We start from the raw sequence: 18829 nt of genomic DNA on the forward strand, positions 1-18829 counted from the left end.
TCAGCAGGATTATTCTGCCAATGTCACTCAATGGAGGAATTGACTACTGAAAAATTGCACTTTACAACCACAACGTTCACCTCTGCCTCGTCTTTTTCCTTAAGCTGTGTTGTTTTGACAACAGGGAGGAGTCAAGTCAAGTCAATTTTATTTATATAGCGCCAAAAAAGTTATCTCAGGGCACTTCTCATATGGAGCAGGTCTAGACCATACTCTACAATATTATTTACAGAGACCCAACATTCCCCTATGAGCAGGGAGACATCTGTAAATGGATGACACTTAGTAGACCTACACTACAGTGAAATGACAGCCAAATATAAACACAACTATGTAGGGCAACATCTTAGCTAGATAACTGCAAGGATGCTTTTTTTCACAGCCAACTCAAACAAAGCAGAACAGTTTCCTTCCTCCAGTTCAAAGCTGGGATTTGCGGTAATAAGTTATAACAGAGTCAAAGCCCAATGAATTACAGCACAAAGTCTAAATGAGCATTGTTTCTCACGGCACAACTGACGCACTTCCCTCCTAAGCTGTCCCCACATCGCCTTTGAGCTAAATTTGTGGTTTTCCTGATACTGTGGCAGAAGTGAAACTCTGAAAGCATAATGAGACTAGACATACAGGAAGTATGGCTGCAAACAAAGACGAATGGGTGAGGGGCTCCTGAGACATGTGGTGTGACACTAGCAACTGTCAGTTTGAGGGGAGGTGAAGGTGTAAGCTCACTGAATATAATTTGTTGTCAGTGCTGTCAGGAGTGTTTTTTAGAAAACTGAAAGCCTTCCAATGTTGTGTGTGTGCGTGTGTAGAATCAGATGTGACTAACCAGTTTTCATTTTGTTTATGAACGCATAATGAGACTAGACATACAGATCCATTTAAAATCAAGGACAGAAAATGGTAATATAGTCAGAATTTAGCTTTATTTATATGTTCATTCATCTGTACAACACATTTTTTTTTTAAAGAATATTAACAAAAACTGTACACTGAAACACCTGCATTTAAAAGGCATTTGATACTAAACAGCAGATCTGAACTTGGAGTTGAAATAAGTGCCAGCTGTAATTTTGAAGTACAAAGATCAGCCTCCTTTAAAAAAATATGTATATACCACTGATAATTTAGGGCTTTTTCCTTGTATTGTATTTGTCGGAATTTCAAATATGGTGTAAATATGTCCTCTCCAGGCAGCATATTTTCATACACCCCGACAGATGTCTAGTTTCAGGAATGTGTCACACTTCTTGGACCTGATGCTGCATGGATATCGTCTTGCTGGCTGGATGCAGCATTGCCAGCGGTCTGAAGGTGTTCTTGCATTTTGGAATGGAGTGGCCTTTTAATTTCTGATGTTAACCTTTTCCCCTGGAGCAGGCAAGGGAGCATTTGCTCCCTCAGATCTGCTCAGGTGTAGATCTGCCTGTCTGCTCAGCAGTAGCTGGCCGTGTCGCCCCCAGCCTGTTTCTCCCTCCCTCTTCGTAGCTCGCTTCATCTCTCTATTCACATCTCTGCAAGAGAAAGAGAGAGAGAAAACTATAAAAGATCAGGAGCCAGAATAAGACAGAAAGAAGCACATAGAAATATTAACACACACACACTAGCATGCCTTGACTAATAAGGGAGCCTTGTAAAGATACAGGGGGAGTTACGATTAATATGCAGTGTTCATACTCGAGTAATGTTCAGGGCCATGCAGGGGTTCATGGTCCTCTGAAACACCACTGCTTTAGTGCTGATAGCAGGATCATGATGCTCCTGTAGTCAAGTCTGCTATTATCACTAAAGGGCGTGCAGATAGTCCACCTGAGTCCCCAGACATGGCATTTACACACAAGAGGTGCTCAGAGATAAACGGGATAGAAACAAGGTGGCTACTACGCACTCTGTTTTTCAATGTGTAAGAAACATGCACACCGTCAGCGTCTCCACCTCTATTACATAATGCAGGCTGATGCCTTGTCAGCTTTAGTGCATAAGGAAGAAAGGAAAAATTGAGTGATAGGGGGTGTAATTCTCTTAAATACGTACCAGCAAGTTCCCGGTCCAACATGTCGATAAAATTCTCAAGTTCCCTTGTGTCTCCTAGCTTGGCTGCAGAAAGAGGACAGACAGAAAATGAATTTGAGAAACTAAAGGGGAAAAAAATAGCAATGGAACATTTTTGTGGAGAAATGCAGCTCAGTTCAGTGGTATTTCCTTTGGACCAAATGCTGAAAACTAATCTAAGTCCCAGAATTACATATGAACCAAACCAAAAGAAGCTCTCAGCTTCTTTTCTACACACTGAGATAAAGCTAATCTTTAGTGCTATAAAACCTCCACAGCTGGATGGATCCCACCAAGATCTCTGTTGTAAATATCTCCAGGTTTTCTCTATAGTCACCAACAGAGCGAATGACATCTCCTGGTCACCTTTCTTTGTTTTCATCCATTGAGATGTAATGGTATAGTCTATGCATCTGCATGTAACAAATTACAACAGCACCTGAGCCAGCTTCCCCACCACATAACAACACAAATAACCCCTGCAGGAGACGTCACAGTCACAACGGCAGTGCCTTTGTTGTGTAAAAACAAAAGAGCTGCCAGCCTAATGTAGAGGGGTTTTTGTGTAGTTGTGATAGTGATCAGAGCAAAAGTGATAGTGATCACGGTAAGAACGAGGGCTATCTGGATGAAGATAGGCTGATGGACGCCTCTAGTACCTTTCGGTGCCAGCGTTATGCCTGCTGTGTGAAGCTCCTCCTCGCTGGTGTTCAAACTGTTTCCCAAAGAAGCCTCACTGCCTGAGGGGAGAGGGAGACAAGGAGGGAGTCAGAGGAGATAATAAACAGATGACAACCACTTAGGCCAGCCCATGCAAATGATCAACAACAACAATGGCAACAATCTAACACAATGCAAGAGTTGCGCATAATGATAAACAACATGTAGTAAAATGAAGGTAAACGCTTGCTTGCTGTTTACGGCTCCCAAGCGTCAGCTTTTGAAAGCATCTTGCCTGTTGAAACATTAGGGGGCCAAAATACTTTCAATAATGACGACACATGGGAGCTGGAAAACATACTTTCTTCTTTTATCTCATAACCGTTGACAAACAGCAGCAGAAAAAAGAGAAAAGACAATCGCAAAAGATGGGTTATCCATAATTGCATTCCAGTACACAGCTATTGTTGTGAGCAAAACAGCCACTTTAATAGAAGTGTACAGGGATGTGTCCTCTTGTACTGTTAATTTCATGCAAATTAAAAGTGTCAAGCTGCAGTTGTTTGGACTGATAAAAGGGCTCAACCGGCACCCGCGGGGAATCCACACACCCTCACTAACCAGTAAATGATGCACTAAATAATGTCCTTCTCTGCAGTTTGTACAATAAGCAAACTTCATTTTAATCACAGTGATGGTAGTGCTGAACGGTAATATTGTTCTCGGGTGATGATTTTGTCACTCACTGTAATCTGAGTCCTCGACCCCGCTATCGTCCCCAAGCACAGCCCGACTCTTGGCCTCCTTCAGGACCTGCTGGTAAACGTGAGGTTTTCTCTGGGGAGGGGCCTTCAGCTCCTCCACCACATCCTGGAACTCCTGCAGCAGCTCGCCCAACTCGAGCTCCAAGTCTGCGGAAAATGTGACAGCAGTTGAAGATAAATTACATTACTCCACAGGAAGAGAATTATAAGATCGTCTGAGGTTATTTCAAAAACTAAAACAAAAAAGAAAAAGATACAAGTCTGAGTAAAATGTGGCGGGTAAAATATCTTTAAAGCCCAGATAAAACTCAAGGTATTTTATATTTTGAAATAAAAACATCTCATTTTCTGATATGAAAAATAACTAAATACAAATATTGTGTGGGTGAGAATGAAATTAAATAAAAACTAAAACCCAAAACCTACAGTTGAAATTTATGTCACTGAGTTGTATCAGAAAACTGAATGTGTCAAACTGCCCATAAGGCATATAAAACATCTAACAGCCTGTAAAACACCTGGTCTGTAAACTGTGACATAAAAATATTACATTTAAACCAAAATTTGATGCTTTGGGCTGCAATAAAACAACATTTTAGGCATTCTCTAGACTGAAAGCACCACCATAATGCAGTGTGGGATCATCAGACCTGCCGGTTACCCACCTTTCTTATTTATTTATCACAAAGTCATTTTATTAGGCTGACATGACAAAAGTTAACAGTCCCCTGTAGGCTGTACATATAGCAAAATGTAGTAGGATACAGCAAGGAAATATATAAGAGCACATATTCAAAAAGATCAGCACTTGTTGAGTGAGGAAGGAAATATTTCCTACTGTATTCAATTATTAATAACAGTAAAGATGTACTTAATAAGTAGGAATAAGAAGTAAAAACGACATGATTTGGAAATCTATTGATTGTGTTTGTGGTTTAAAGTATTATCAATGTCGTGATAAAAAGGTTAGAGCAGGACACGGGTTTTAAAAAAGTAAACTATAGGTTGCAGCTTCTCTGAAAGCACTATTCTGGTGGCTGATGTTTCTTACAGGCCTGTAATCACTATCACTCTACCATCATTACAAACTAATGTTTCAAGTAGTCGTTGGACTCACCTGTATTAATGTCTGCGGACATGCTGGAGCAGTGAAATAAAACACCACCAGGCTGCTGTATATGTCTGGCTTCAGAGCGGTTTAAAGCTGACAAGCGGGACTGCAGTTTTATTGTAAAGGACTCCGCACCCGCTCAGCTATAGCGGACCGCGCCAGCCAATCATGTAGTAGCGGAAAAAAACCCAGGTTTACTGTAACTGGAAAAAAAGTGGGCGGAAAGTTTAAAGGAAAAACCAAACGAGTCAGACAGACGTTATGCAACTCAGATTGAGGCTTACATAGTTAAATTGCCTCTTCATTATTCATGATTCATTTGATTTTATGTATTTTATGTACAAGCAGCTGGCTACAATAAGAATTTAAAGTCATTCTGGGTTTGAAGTTATGATTATTTCTCCGCGTAAGAACTCTGTCACACTGTGAAATCAGCTTGAACCACAACTACATTTTTAGTAGATTCATTTATATTCAAGTTCCTGATTCGTGAATAAAGTGCACATATGTAGAAAAATGAGCTTTCGCCACCTGTCAAAGCAAAACTTTCAATAGCACGCTATAGTGGCTGCTGTGTTGTAGTTTTATGTATTTTACGATATGGATATGTTTAGGATATGTTTTCCTTCTTGATATGTATGTCAAACCCATTTAAATGTGGAATAATAATAAAGTTAATCTGTAGCCTAATTACAATGTAAGCAGTGCAGTATTCTGCTCTATCGACAGAGGGCGCTCCAGTGCAACTTCTGTTCAAACTCCTGAAGGGCAGCTGTGCAGCTCTGCGGGTCATATTATGCATTATCACATTTCTACTGAGGTAGAGTAGTATGCAGAAGAACTACTTAACTTAATGTACCACAGTGTGAAAATACTCCATTACAAATAAAACTTCTCCTTTCAAACTCTACTTGTTTACATGATTTAGCATATATATATTATGGCCTATTAATGGAACGTTATTATTGATGAAATATTGTGTTTAATCTATAAAATTGAATTATTTTTATTTTGTATCTTCAATCTGAACATGCAAAATAAGCAGTAACAAAAGCACTAAATGTAGTGAAATTCCTTCTCAAATGTACTTTTTTTTGTACAAAATTGTAATTGAGTCAATGTACAAATTACTTTTCATCACTGATGTTTACATCTAGCAGAAGTGATTTACTATCTATTAATGTTATTATGTGAATACAGCAAGAAGATTAAGCATTGTCCAAACTGTTAAGGATATAATTCATAAGTTATTATAAGTCAATAAGGCTTTTCTTGGACAGAAAAAACAAAAGACAAGACTGATAAAACATTAACAAATAGTTTTTTTTAAATATCAGGTGACAGATGTACTAACAAAATAGTTGTGTAAGCACATGGTATGGGCACATTAATCCTGTCCCATACAAGTTGGAGGCAAAATATGTACACAACATGACCCATAGAAACACTTGAGTTGCTACAAAAACATGCTTTCAGCTCAGGTGGGGAAACCAGTTGTTCTTCCAACTTCTTCTGTGTCAGGTAAGTGCTGTAGGAGGAGCATGTAATGAATTATGCCGTCAGCTGTGCAGGTTTAGGTTGCTGTCTCAGTCCTCGGCATTCATTTGCTGCCGGGGTAACGTGTGATGGCGATGGGCCATGGGACTCCTGATAATATGAACTGGGCTGGACTACTGCAGGTTAGTGAGCCAAAAGAAATGCAAAAAATATCCATTCTTAGGGTATCTAATTACTTTCTCAGGTTCTTTGATTGAGTGAAAGGGATCTTTGGTGTATTACTTAATATAGTATTAATGTACTTAATATGTGATGGAACACCTGGAGAAGCGCTGAAGCCCATTCAGAGCCTTTTAAAGATAAAAAAAATAATTATTAAAATATTTCTGAAATTGCAGAAATATATGCAAATGTTCTGGGTGTTTTTGTATGTGTGTGTCAGCGTGTGTGTGTGTTAGCGTGTGTGTGTGTGTGTGTGTGTGTGTGTGTGTGTGTGTGTGTGTGTGTGTGCGTGTGCGTGTGCGTGTGCGTGTGTGTGTGTTATTCGTGAGTGAGAGTAATAGGTTAAAGATAAGCGTGGGGCATCACATTACCTTCATTGTACAGTTGCCTGCTTTTAAAAGAGCTCACTGAGGCATGAAGTTTGAACCTTAGCACTATCTTGAAAGGCTTCCAGACTCGTTCAAGTTCAAATGCAAAAAAAAACAGTGCTGTCAAATCCTAAAGAGAAAAAAATGCTAGGAATTACACCTTACAGCTTATTTCTTCTCCCGTCAGAATCTGCTGGTTTTGGTCCATCTCAGGCAGATCATGTGTGGCTCTGCCCGGTTTCCCATCCCAGAGGAACAGGAGCCTGGTATTCTGGCCGGATCACTTAGTAAACACTTTCCACCTCCGTACCAGCTCCTGACCCAGGACTATCTGTGGATGGACAAAAACACAGGGAATTTCTACACCACTGAGCAAAAGATGGATCGTGAGGCCCTCTGCCCTGAGGAGACAAAAGATGAGGAATGCATTATTCTATACAATGCTATTGTGGGGCCCTCAAAAGACCTTATACGATTTCCTGTGATCATTGAGGACATCAATGACAATGCGCCTCATTTCGAAAACAATGAAATATACCTGAGGGTGTCTGAGGACGTGACAGTGGGGACCTGTTTCTTATTAGACGACCAGGCTCAGGACAGAGATACTGGTCGTAATGGGGAGGTGCAGTACCGCCTGGAAGGTTCTGATGAGTTTTTTAGTTTAAAAGTTGAAGACAGGTCTTTGATCATCCTAGTTGTGCAAACAGCTCTGGACAGAGAGACTCAGGACAAGTATCAGATGGCGCTAGTGGCCACCGACTGTGGCTCAGACCCTTTAAGTGCTACAGCAACTTTAATAGTCACAGTGACAGATGTTAATGACAACTGTCCAAGCTTCAGCTCTGACAGCTCCCACAGTGTTACCATCCCCAGAGATTCCCTGAAGAACATGGTGGTTGCTCAGGTCACAGCCACTGACCTAGATTCAGGCCCAAATGCTGCCATTATTTACTCCCTCAGCCCCAAAGTCTCTGAGCAGGCCAAAAAGCTCTTTAGCCTTGACAGCCTCACTGGGTGCATCAGACTAACACAAGACATCCAGAGTGACGACTCAGAGGAACTGGTGTTGAAAGTGTTAGCCAGCAGCCCAAATTGCCCCCCAGCAGAGACTCAGGTAACTGTATCTGTGCTCCCCAAAGCAAACCAAGAGCCGAAAATAAAGATCGGGTTCATAGCAGAGCATCAAAACCAGACTATGGTGATACCAGAGAACCATCCCCCCACTGTCTTAGCTGTTTTAGAACTTGACGATGACAGCAGCTTTACAGGCTCATCTCTTGCCATCGAGGACGAAGTGCCTTTCACTTTGAGCCCACAGAATGGCAAATATCTGCTTTCCACATCAAAGCCCCTAGACTACGAGATGAAAAATGAACATCATATTTCTGTGGTTTTGCACAGAAGATCAGCTGAAGGATATGTGATCACCCCTTCTATGCGTGTGATCAGGGTGATGGTGACAGATGTCAACGATAATGCTCCTCATTTCCCACAATCTCACTACCAGCTTGAGGTGGAGGAAAACAACCAGCCAGGTATGTCACTGCTACAGGTCTCAGCTTCAGATGCAGACAGTGGAGACAACGGCAGGGTGACCTACAGGCTGGTCAAACACACATCTACCATCTTTAACATTGACCCTGTGACAGGTCAACTGTCTGTGTCAGCCTCTCTGGATAGAGAACAGCAGTATGTACACACACTGACCGTGTTTGCACGAGATTGTGGATCTCCTGCCTTGGAGTCTACGGCAACAGTGTCCATTCGTGTGGTGGACCAGAATGACAATGCACCTGTTTTTCTAACTCAACATTTCATCTTTTTCATCCCTGAGAATGTAGCACAGTTTTCCCAGGTGGGGAGGGTAGGGGTGACAGACCCAGACGAAGGGAAGAATGGGTACACAGAGATGCATGTTGTAAACAACAGTGAACCTTTTGTTGTGGATAACACCCAGGGGACATTACGTACCACAACCAACTTGGATCGCGAGACAGAGGACCGCTATGAATTTTACCTGCTGGCCAGAGACCTTGGTCACCCAGTGTCTTTGACTTCCACTGCCAGGGTAACTGTCTTTGTGGAGGACATCAATGACAACCAGCCAAAAGTGATTCTACCCAACAGCAACTTCTCATGCCTGACCATCTCTCCAGAGACAATAGCAGGCACCATGATAACAAAGGTCTATGCCATTGATAAGGATTTGGGACTGAATTCAGAGATAACGTACACCGTTGTGGCACGAGAGCCAGCACACAATGACAGCCCCTTCCGGGTGGATTCAGGGTCAGGGAACATCACCTTAGCTCAACGTTTAGTAAGAAATGACCTGGGAATGCATCACCTGTTTATTGTGGTCAGTGATGGGGGGAAACCAGCTCCGCTTCATACCACTGTCTGGGTTAATCTGTTGGTCAATGAGAGCATGCAGCCCTGCCATCTTGACAGTGCACCCACCTGGACAGGGCCACCTGACTTCTTGGTTCAAACTCCTTCGAAAGCCCCAATCTGCAAGGTGGAGGAGGGCGCTACCAGATCTGCTCAGCTGATGCTCTTAATAGGTCTGGTAATGATGCTGGCATCCATCTGTTTGCTCGTGTTGACAGCTGTTTTATACCTGAAACAGAGGAGAAGACGTCCACAACAGAAGAATGAGATTCCACTCAGGCTTAAAGACAAATATTACTCTGATGACTAACAGAATAAAGCAAGCAATGTCTGTAATCCTCACTTGCACAGTGTCAAGAATAAAATCAGCCTGTGAATAAAACACATTTTGAATATTCCAAAGGCTTCTTGCATTTTAATCATCAAATTTGTTGAATTATTCTGATACACAGTTCATTCAAACATTTGTCAACTGCACAGTTCTGCAGAGATTAAGTTTATCTATTTTCTGACAAAGTTGCGTGTATGCTACCAGGAGAACACTAAAAAATGTGATCTGATAAGTGAAGTATTTAAAGTTACAAGCAGAGACTTGTATCCTGTGTATTCTGTGGAAAAGGCGCTGTAATTCAATAAACCTGGTCATGTGTACAGTATTAGTCACCATAAAATAGAGTATGTCAGAGCAAGGCATTGCTGAAATACCACTATTACAGTCATTATCTTTAGGGATTATTCCCCATGACCCCTGCAGTGAGAAGGTGCCTGGGGTAATGGTCTGCTAAGTTGATTGGACCTTTCTCATATTTCTGACTCTGAGTGATGGGGAGTCTAAAGTATTTAGACACACAAAAGGGTTTAATGTTCCTCCAATGGGGAGGTAATGAAAGTCTCTCAAGAAGCAGCCCTGAGATGACCATGGTAGGTGGAGAGCAGCAGTGGACAGATGAGAGACAGCATAGGGAAGGCACACCATCATCTCAAGTCACCGCCTCACGCCTGTTACCCGATAGTGCCACTTCTCACCCACAGCATTGGATCGCACCCAAAAGGCAGAAAACCTACTGTACTGCACCCAGTAACCCAAAAGGCTTGTTGTTTTGATGACAGATGTTTGGAGCAAAATTACACTGTGTTCAAAGAAATCTTTACAAAGGCAGTTTATCTCTCGTGTTACTGATACATTTGCTATGCTGAGTAACAATTGGGACATCAAATCAGGTTAAGTGATGCATAAAGTATGAATGAGTCAGAGTGAAATGTGTTTACAAATCTGTGCACACACAATTGCACAAAGAGGGAGGGTAATTGTTTTAGCTTTTACAAAAGACAACATTATTTTTATCTTTATGGTATCAAAAACTATTGAGCAATGCATTCATGGTTCACCTGCATAAGAGAGGAAAGCAGGAAAACCACCAGTCAGAGTCTGTAAAACAGAATGTACAACAACCTGGTTAGTGAAGAACAAGGCTTGTATAACATGAGTGGTGTCTCTGAGGACTTCTGAGCTAACAGCTCAAAAATAAATAATCTAATAGGGTTGTGCTGTGAGACTAACTACATTAACTGAGAGGAAATAAGGAGCTCCCTGACAAGATTACATATTCCTCATTTGAAAAACGAGCATCTTTGCATAAGAATTATTATTCCATTAAAGTATGTACACAATTAATATTAAATCAGGCCTATTGTAGGTTTTTAAAAGACGTTTTGTGCCTGCTTGACAAAACAGCCAACATTTGGATTTTTAGATGTTTAGATGCTTCAAATGTTTTTTTAAATATATGAAAATGAAGAACATTAAAGGATAAAACTCTTCATGTGCCTACTGCTGTACAGATGCTGTGTCAGGAGGAAGCCTGCCATCTACTGGACACAGATGAAGGCAAATCTGGTTCTTTATATCTAGTATTTTGACCAGAGGCTGAAGATGAATCAGAAAAACAGTCTCTCACTCCACTTCAGTCAAGTCACCTGAGATCAGTGGTGTTTTCTTGCTGCATGCTGCTCTGGTTCACTAATAGCACATATCAGTTTAATCAAATTAAGTTTTCTTCAGCTGAACATTTGATAATGGGGCTGCATGAGCTGACATGGACAAAGAAGCTGGCACAGACCCAAATACCCAGGAGATTATTTCTGAGATACATATCAGAGGTTTTATGATCACAAATGACATGAATAGCTGGTGTAATTAAAAGATCAGTGATGTTTTCACCATCAGAGTGACTCACTGTTGTGATGCTGAGAAACAGGAACATCTCAACAATCCAGCTTAAAAGGCACTATCTGACTTCATCAAAAGTTGAGTCATCCACATATTCATGGTCTGTGAGTACCACTCTAAGCTTGCTTTTAAGGGAACATAGTAGGACTAAATAGGCCCATTAAAGAGATAAAATGATAAAGCACATATCAGAGTTGCCAGCTGGTGTGTCACACCTTTGATTCTTAGTACTGTATCTCAGACACTGCTGTCTAACAGATAGTATCTGACAATTTCCTAAGTCTGGAGAGCATCACCTGACTTTCGACAGGATTATACTGTATTGAGACAATTCCCCTACACTGTTTATGGACATATTGGTGTCATCAGCCCCACAGATCATCTGAATGATTCATAAACTCTTTTTTCCCCCATCTGGCTTTATTTATCAGGCAGAAATTCTTGAGGCCTGTTGAACCAGCCCTAACTCACAGAGGAGGAAAAGTTATATATTTCTCCAAATCTCTGTGTATTAGCACAAATTGCTCTCTGGTGGTGCAAATATACGTCACAATGAACATTTCTGCGAGTGTAAGACACTTGACCTCCTCATTATTCTCCGCCTGAAGTTCATTGAAAAGCGACATTGTTTCTTTAAGATTGCACTCGCAGTCATCAGCGAGTCTGTCCATTGTTGGAGGAACAGAAAGCTAGTTGAGATTGATATACGGGGGCCGAAGACAAGTTGCGCATATCATCAGCGGACCAGCTGCAGTGCAGGCAGCAGCAGTAGCCTACAAGTCCTGAACGCATCCTTCCAGACATGGGTAAGAAACTCCAGCTGCTGGAATCTACCTTTATTAGCTTTTAGCAGATAGCACACCTCATATTTTCACATCTGCACTTTATTTTATGCGATTGCACACTGATATGAATGGGACTATGAGAGGGCATCATAAGTTATTAAGTTGTTTTTTTTTCTTTTTCTTTTTCTTTTTTGTCAGTTTAGAGGTCGACTACTCGGCTGGATGCTCCACTGATATGAGATGTATTTCATGCTTGAGATGCGAAAGGGCTCCTCTGAAAGTAGCCCTGTCGCATTTGCTTTCGGTCGCAATCTTTCTCAATTTTTAAAGAGGCGAACTTGGCCTCAGTTTTGCATTTTCTTCAAGAACGAGGCCTGTGTTTTTCATTTGAGTCACAACCGAGAGATTGTGAGTTTCCTTGGCTCAGAGTGCTTTAGCCTGTTGTCCAGGAGTGATGTCATTAATTGCTTAATTGGTACAAGGTGTAGGGCTATCTAAATGAATGCGGGCAAATATTTGCTTAAAGTTGTGCTGTTATTTACTTGGTACCACTTGTCCTCCAGTAATTCTGGTGACCAGAATTCTTTGTGCACTTAACAGTATGTGTAACTAACCTGATTTTAATTTAAATATTTCCTCATATAACAATACTGAAAATATTCTTTGTCTGTTGTTTGTTTTCTTTCTGTTTAGAGTCACTCTTCCACACTGTAGTAAAGTTTTGCAATCTGGACAAATGGTGATCAGTCTCTCTCTCTGTCTCTCACACACGCGCACAGGCGCACACACAGCCATGTAGACATGTTCAATTAGAGTTATATATTTGGCACTCCTACCATCTGTGTTTACTGTAATGGTACCAACCACAGTCTGTCTGCTTCCATTGTGCGTGTCTGTGTGCATGCAAGCGTGTAATGGCACACATGCACACAGTTGCATTGTTTGCTTTTCCATCCTCTTCAGGCACCGAGAGCTCCCCACTATCACTTCTTGTTCCTGTGTCTGCTCAGAAGGAAGTCTATGAGTGTGCGCATGTGTGTCAAGCATAGAGGTGCCTCTGGCCTTTGTTTGCTTGACATTGGTGGCTCTTGTACCCCCATGATGCTGTGGGACAAAGACTGTTGTCTCTGCAGTCACAAAAGCAGCCTCTCTCTCTCTTTCACTTTGTCTCTCCTCACTGTCCTCCCCCTTTTTCTCACACTCTCCATGCTGGGTTGTGAATGGAGCCAGGGTGTTAGCTGGGGTCAGAGCAGACACATCCCCATGCCCTTGGCCCTTGGCATTCATTCAAACAGCACATGACCATTAGGAAGAATGCACAGCTTTAGCAAGTGAGTGAAAGTGTTTGCAGCTGCAGCTGGATCCATAGTGACAAAGTAGCAGGAGTGCATTTTCTTGAAAGGGTTTGGATGATTACACAACATAAATGAATAAACATACCCTGATTGTATCTGGCCATGCAGGTAGTTTTGGTTTCACATTCCTAGACGTTTGAGATATTGATCTTAAGATGTCAAACGAGATTCACTGGAATTACACTTGAATGTGTTTACAGCCTTGCAACAAGTTACTGTAGATAATCCACAAACCTTGGGTACTTTCTTTGGAGCTACCTTTTATCAAACAAGTCCCTGAAAACTGTTCACAACTAAAAATCCTTTCAGGAGAAAGAACTTGCTGTTGAATATTTAAGGTAGTAGGACATTCAAAATTGATTACTCAATCTGCTGAAAATTAATTGCCGACAAATTAAATAATCAATTCATATTATTTGTGTAAGGATTTGCTGCATTCCTTCAACTTAATTTTGAGCACCACAAGCACAATTCAATTCCACTTAACTGCTTTAGGGTGGACACAGAAATCACAAACAGAAATATCTCAAAATATGAGCAAATAAAACCCAAACTATCTTCATATAGGTACCACTAGAGAGAAATGAGACAATGTTTTTATGCAATATGGGTGAACTGGCCCTTTTTAATAGGTTGTGCATCACCACATTGACCTAACTAGTGGAAAAATAAAAACAACTATTTATTTATCAGAAGCATACAGTACATTTTAGGTTGCATAGTTTGTGTATTGGAACAGATGATTTCTTCCCTGCTGTCGTTTAATAATGTTCCCTGACATTCATGGTGCTGCGTCTTGATTAACAGGTTGCTATGAGTGCTGTATGCGCTGTTTGGGTGGGGTGCCATACTGCTCCCTGGTCGCCACACTGCTGTGTTTCTCTGGCATTGCCCTGTTCTGCGGTTGTGGACACCAGGCGCTCACAGAGACGGAGAGACTCATCGAGACATACTTTGCCCGTAACCTCCAGGACTACATCACCCTCGCCTACATGTGTGTGGTAATATTAAGCATTCTCATCATTCAAGTGCCATCTTTTTAACCTTGCCATTGCACTCCTCAGGCTGTTCTTTCATTTTCAGAAAATATATCATCTTTGTAAAGCCGTATTTTAACAGTGTTTCCTTTTTTAACCACCTCCTTTCTCAGCATTCAGTATTTCCAGTATGTCATCTATGGTTTGGCCTCCTTTTTCTTCCTCTACTGCATCGTGCTGTTGGCTGAGGGCTTCTACACCACAAGTGCTGCCAAGCAAACCTTTGGAGAGTTCAGGAGCACCATGTGTGGCCGTTGCCTCAGCTCCACGGTGAGAGGCCCAGAGTGGGACAAGTAATGGGGATTGGAGAGATTGGATGGGATTAATACACATATCACTCCCTGGTGGGCACTGAGCTGAAAATCTTAAGGCTGCTAAAAACCTTAAGGGACATGCAAAGATAAGCATACAGTGTGTGTTTAAGCGGTTGGGGGAAAAAAGCTGAGTGGTTGGAAGAGGAGGGGAACAGAGAGAGAGAGATAATAAGTAAAGCTAATCAGAGAAAAAGTAAATGTGGTCACTAAGTGAGTCACTGCTCATAAAAACTCACTTAGATTGCAGTCACTTTATTATGACGATGCACCTTTAATTTTGTTCTGCTTTCTCTTTGTACAGTTTATTGTGGTGACTTATATACTAGCTATGCTGTGGCTGTTGGTGTTCGCCTTGTCTGCACTGCCAGTCTATTTCTTCTACAATATGGATGCCACCTGCCACACCATTGACGTTCTGACTGAAACGCCAGCGAGCATCAACCAGCTGTGTGTTGATGCAAGGCAATACGGTTAGAAGAGAAATCCATTTATAGCAATTTATGTAACAGGCTTCTCAGACAAATTGTATTCGGTTAAAAGATAAGGTGATAGTCTATATTTTTCTGATAGTTTCAAGGTTTATTGTCATTTACATGTTTGCACATGAAATGAAATTTGTACTCAGGTCCAGCAGCGATTGTCAACAGGAAATTGATTTTACTAACAAGTACTTAACCAAAGCCTGATTTAGCTTATTCCTCTCTGCCATACAGCATCCTTGTAAACAAAAACAAAACAAAAAAAACTATTAAAAAATGCATCCATTAGTGGCTAATGGCATTTTTAATTGTTTTTGTGTGTGTTTTTTTGTTGTTGCTATGGGTGACATGCTTGGTCATCACCATCACCACTGTAGTTTAATTTGAGTTGATTCCACACACTCTATCCTGTTACTGTACATAAATACTTGAATTTCACTTTATTAACCTGCAGATAAAATTAGTCCCTAAGAAATGCACTATTTACTGTTGTTTGTGTAACATTTGCTCAAAACCACAGTTTACAGCTATTTTAAGGACATTGTTTAGCCTTAAAAACATTAACGTGTTTAGTAAGAACCTATTAGCTTTGGACTTCACTTCACAGACTCGGTAGGGAAATCAAAAAACATTGAAAGACACAGTAATGCAATGTTGGATTTGTTTTTTTTCATAGGATTTATGGACAGTAACATAAATATAGAATAATGCCAGCTCTATCTTTTAATTGCATCTGTGAGATAAACTTTTATACATTTTCCACAGGGCTCCTGCCATGGAATGCAGTGCCAGGAAAAGCTTGTGGTATGACTTTGTCCACGGTTTGCAAAACCAGAGAGGTAAGAACCAGGACATAATTCTGCCTCTGCTGCCATGTTCCACATCTGGCCTGACATAAAATACAGTAGACAAGTTATCACCACTAATGCAAATCTCTTCCTATCAGTACCGAGTGACCTTTGACCTCTACATTGCTGCATTCGCCGGTGCGGGCATCACTCTCTTGGCTCTGGTGAGTGATTATCCTTCAGCCGGGGCCAGTTTGGCTGCGCTTCCACTGTGGGGTACAACAATAGTGTTATGGCTCATGTGACTTAGTGACGCTCAAAGTGTAGGCGGCGAGGCATCTCAGGCCTCCATGACTGATGACTTTTGTACTATCGTTCTCTGTTCCTTTTTCTCAGCTGACACAAACATCATAATAATGCTGTAATGTCTGGTGGGTTTCTGGCCAGGAAAATGGTACACCCATTATACTTGCATGCTCCATTACATAGGCTGTTAAACAGATGGCATCTGCTGTCAAATTAATGCCATAAACAGTTTATCGAGGTTTTTTTTTTTTTTTTTTTTGGGGGGGGGGGGGGGGGGGGGGGGGGGGGGTTCTGTACTTGAGCTTTCGAATTATTATTAAAATCAGAATTGTCTTTACTGGTCAAGTATGTTGATACATACAAGGAATGTTACTCTGGATTAGTGGCTTACAATGCACTTACACAAAATAACAACACTTCAGAGATATACACATGAATGTATGCAGATGAAACAGTTTCTGTAAACGGGATACATGTAGTGAAGAGTGCAAGGAGTGATGAGATAGCCTAAATATTAAATGGTAAAAATGTATATAGTAGGTGGTTAAGCACAGTCTATACAGCCTGTTAAGATATAAAGTAGTGAGTAAAATGTATTGCAGATTTTCTAGACTAAAATGCATGCAATCCATAGGTACAGTGGGTATTACAGTGTTTCAAGGGTTATCTTCATTTCTGTTCTGACAATCCCTGTCTGTGCTTTTTCTTCCTCCAGCTGACCTATACTGTGTCAACCACCTATAACTTTGCAGTTCTGCGCTATCTGGGGAGAAAAGGCATAGGTGCACGGTGTTAGGTCCACCAGCTTCCTGTCCGCTTTGTCACTATTTCACCAACAACATGGGGATATAAAGGGACGGCAACAATTCTCTACTTCCACATCATCTGCACAGAACCACTTATAACGTTGGTTCTTTGGGCCACAGACTCATAAAAATCTTGTCTTTGTAATTTTGCTTTACTTGTTGGTAAGAATGTCATTGTTTTGTTTTTATTTTTATTATTTTTTTGTTTGTTATGGTTATGAGGTTTTCTTTGACCAAAATACATTCTTGTGTCAGTATTTTTAATGCCATGTCACCAAAATATTTTTGCCTGTTGAGGTTAGTGTCTAAAAGGCACTTCTGCTTCCCATCACACTGAAAACACAAATAAAACACCACTAATAAAATAACATATGTAACTAATAAGAAGCAATTCGCACCACATGTGCAGCTTGAATGCAGCTGTTACACAGAATAGGGATTATAGGTTACCATGGCTACCATCCCTCACATCTGGTTGCTATGGTGGCAGACAAGCACGCATTTGCAGTCTCACGCTGACCTCAGGACTTTTCTCACGGGCTGGAGAAAAAGCCTCAACAATGGAGTCATGCCTGTTTTAAAAGCTAACCAATAAGGAGCCAGTTCTGGGGGCCACCTGCACTAGAGGTCCCTGCCAAGGGTTATATTACATGTCAAGGGAGAGGGTCCTCTGGACAAAGAGAGGGTAAGACTTCTTTAAAGCCTCAATGCAGCTCTTCTGGGACAGCAACTACACACACAACACATCCACACGCTGCTGCATGACCCCCACCTTCCCCTGAATAATGGAAATGATGGATTCAGAGTCAGGGGGACTGAATTAATTTTTTTGTTATTTTGAATAGTTTCTTTCTCACAAAGGGACATACTTGTTTAGCTCTGATCTAGAAAGGTCTGAAATTGTTTCTCATACTTTTGAGAGGGCTAAAGCACTAGGTGCTGACTTATTGAGTAACCTCATATTATTAGACCTAAAACACATTGTTGAGGTGTGACTCCCCCTGCTGTTAATGCATGACTGAGGTACTATTATGGAGATAGGACAGCTTTGTTTTGTCTCTAATTCTTTAGGAATGTTGTTGTAGTTATTGTATAACACATCTTCTTACTTATTGTAGCTGATTTTACTACTACTTTTACACTTTGCTTGTTACTAACAAAATCTTTTGCAACAACATAAGTAGATTATTCTATTTGTTGGAAGCTTTACCTAGCTGTGAGTGGTGGATTTGTCAAGTGGCAGCTGGATATTTGATGATTTTTTTTCTGTTGGTAATATTTGATAATAAAAAGAATATTCTTTTGAAGTATTTATGCAGAGTGCCTCTGAAAATCATTTATTTGTAGTCTGCATGCAAATGCAGTGTCTGGTGTAGTGTCATGGTTTTGAACTGGCGCTCCATTGTTGGCTCCCGGCCACATCTAGGGGCCAAAGTGTTTTGTAAGGTGTTTTGTATTCTCTCCTCTTGTGCCCACAGGTGCACTGTTCCCTGCACTTGGCTGTGAACCAGGTGTACCTGAAGAAGCTTAGGAACAGAGCTAAAGAGGAGAGGAGAGGTTATGACCTGTATGGGCGACTGCAGAGGGACAGAGGAGGGACTCTGTGCTCTCCGTATCCCGCAAACACATGTGACAGCTCCTGACAGTAATAGGAGCTT

At 41.2% G+C, this 18829-nt stretch overlaps 3 protein-coding genes across 3 annotated transcripts; 2 read left to right on the top strand and 1 right to left on the bottom strand.

Moving 5' to 3' along the window:
* Positions 1-916: 916 nt before the first annotated feature.
* si:dkey-27i16.2 (regulator of cell cycle RGCC-like) lies at positions 917-4716 on the bottom strand. The gene is made up of 5 exons (XM_062425871.1): positions 4597-4716; positions 3462-3626; positions 2715-2795; positions 2038-2100; positions 917-1517 (listed from the first exon to the last, which is right to left on the bottom strand). Exons 1-5 carry the CDS (start codon positions 4616-4618, stop codon positions 1510-1512), a joined length of 339 nt encoding a protein of 112 aa, XP_062281855.1. The 5' UTR covers positions 4619-4716; the 3' UTR covers positions 917-1509.
* Positions 4717-6221: 1505 nt separating this feature from the next.
* On the top strand, positions 6222-9381 carry pcdh20 (protocadherin 20). The gene is made up of 2 exons (XM_062426248.1): positions 6222-6269; positions 6865-9381. The coding sequence occupies exons 1-2, from the start codon at positions 6222-6224 to the stop codon at positions 9379-9381; spliced, it is 2565 nt and encodes an 854-aa protein (XP_062282232.1).
* A 2668-nt stretch (positions 9382-12049) lies between these two features.
* Positions 12050-17319, top strand: plp1a (proteolipid protein 1a). The gene is made up of 7 exons (XM_062425549.1): positions 12050-12107; positions 14249-14435; positions 14592-14748; positions 15094-15262; positions 16037-16110; positions 16218-16283; positions 17081-17319. Exons 1-7 carry the CDS (start codon positions 12104-12106, stop codon positions 17159-17161), a joined length of 738 nt encoding a protein of 245 aa, XP_062281533.1. The 5' UTR covers positions 12050-12103; the 3' UTR covers positions 17162-17319.
* The last annotated feature ends 1510 nt before the right edge of the window (positions 17320-18829 follow it).

This window comes from Scomber scombrus, chromosome 9 (genome assembly GCF_963691925.1).
Source record: "Scomber scombrus chromosome 9, fScoSco1.1, whole genome shotgun sequence".
Taxonomy (NCBI): domain Eukaryota; kingdom Metazoa; phylum Chordata; class Actinopteri; order Scombriformes; family Scombridae; genus Scomber; species Scomber scombrus.

What these genes read in the sequence shown, in the direction of transcription:
- si:dkey-27i16.2 (XM_062425871.1), bottom strand. Translation starts at nt 4,618, where the DNA reads ATGTCCGCAGACATTAATACAG. An exon ending in GTCCGCAGACATTAATACAG is followed by an intron (nt 3,627 to 4,596) that starts GTGAGTCCAACG and finishes CATTTTCCGCAG; the next exon opens with ACTTGGAGCTCGAGTTGGGC. An exon ending in CATAACGCTGGCACCGAAAG is followed by an intron (nt 2,101 to 2,714) that starts GTACTAGAGGCG and finishes CTCTTTCTGCAG; the next exon opens with CCAAGCTAGGAGACACAAGG.
- pcdh20 (XM_062426248.1), top strand. Translation starts at nt 6,222, where the DNA reads ATGGGCCATGGGACTCCTGATAATATGAACTGGGCTGGACTACTGCAG. An exon ending in ACTGGGCTGGACTACTGCAG is followed by an intron (nt 6,270 to 6,864) that starts GTTAGTGAGCCA and finishes TTCTCCCGTCAG; the next exon opens with AATCTGCTGGTTTTGGTCCA.
- plp1a (XM_062425549.1), top strand. An exon ending in GCCGTTGCCTCAGCTCCACG is followed by an intron (nt 14,749 to 15,093) that starts GTGAGAGGCCCA and finishes CTCTTTGTACAG; the next exon opens with TTTATTGTGGTGACTTATAT. An exon ending in GCATCACTCTCTTGGCTCTG is followed by an intron (nt 16,284 to 17,080) that starts GTGAGTGATTAT and finishes TTCTTCCTCCAG; the next exon opens with CTGACCTATACTGTGTCAAC.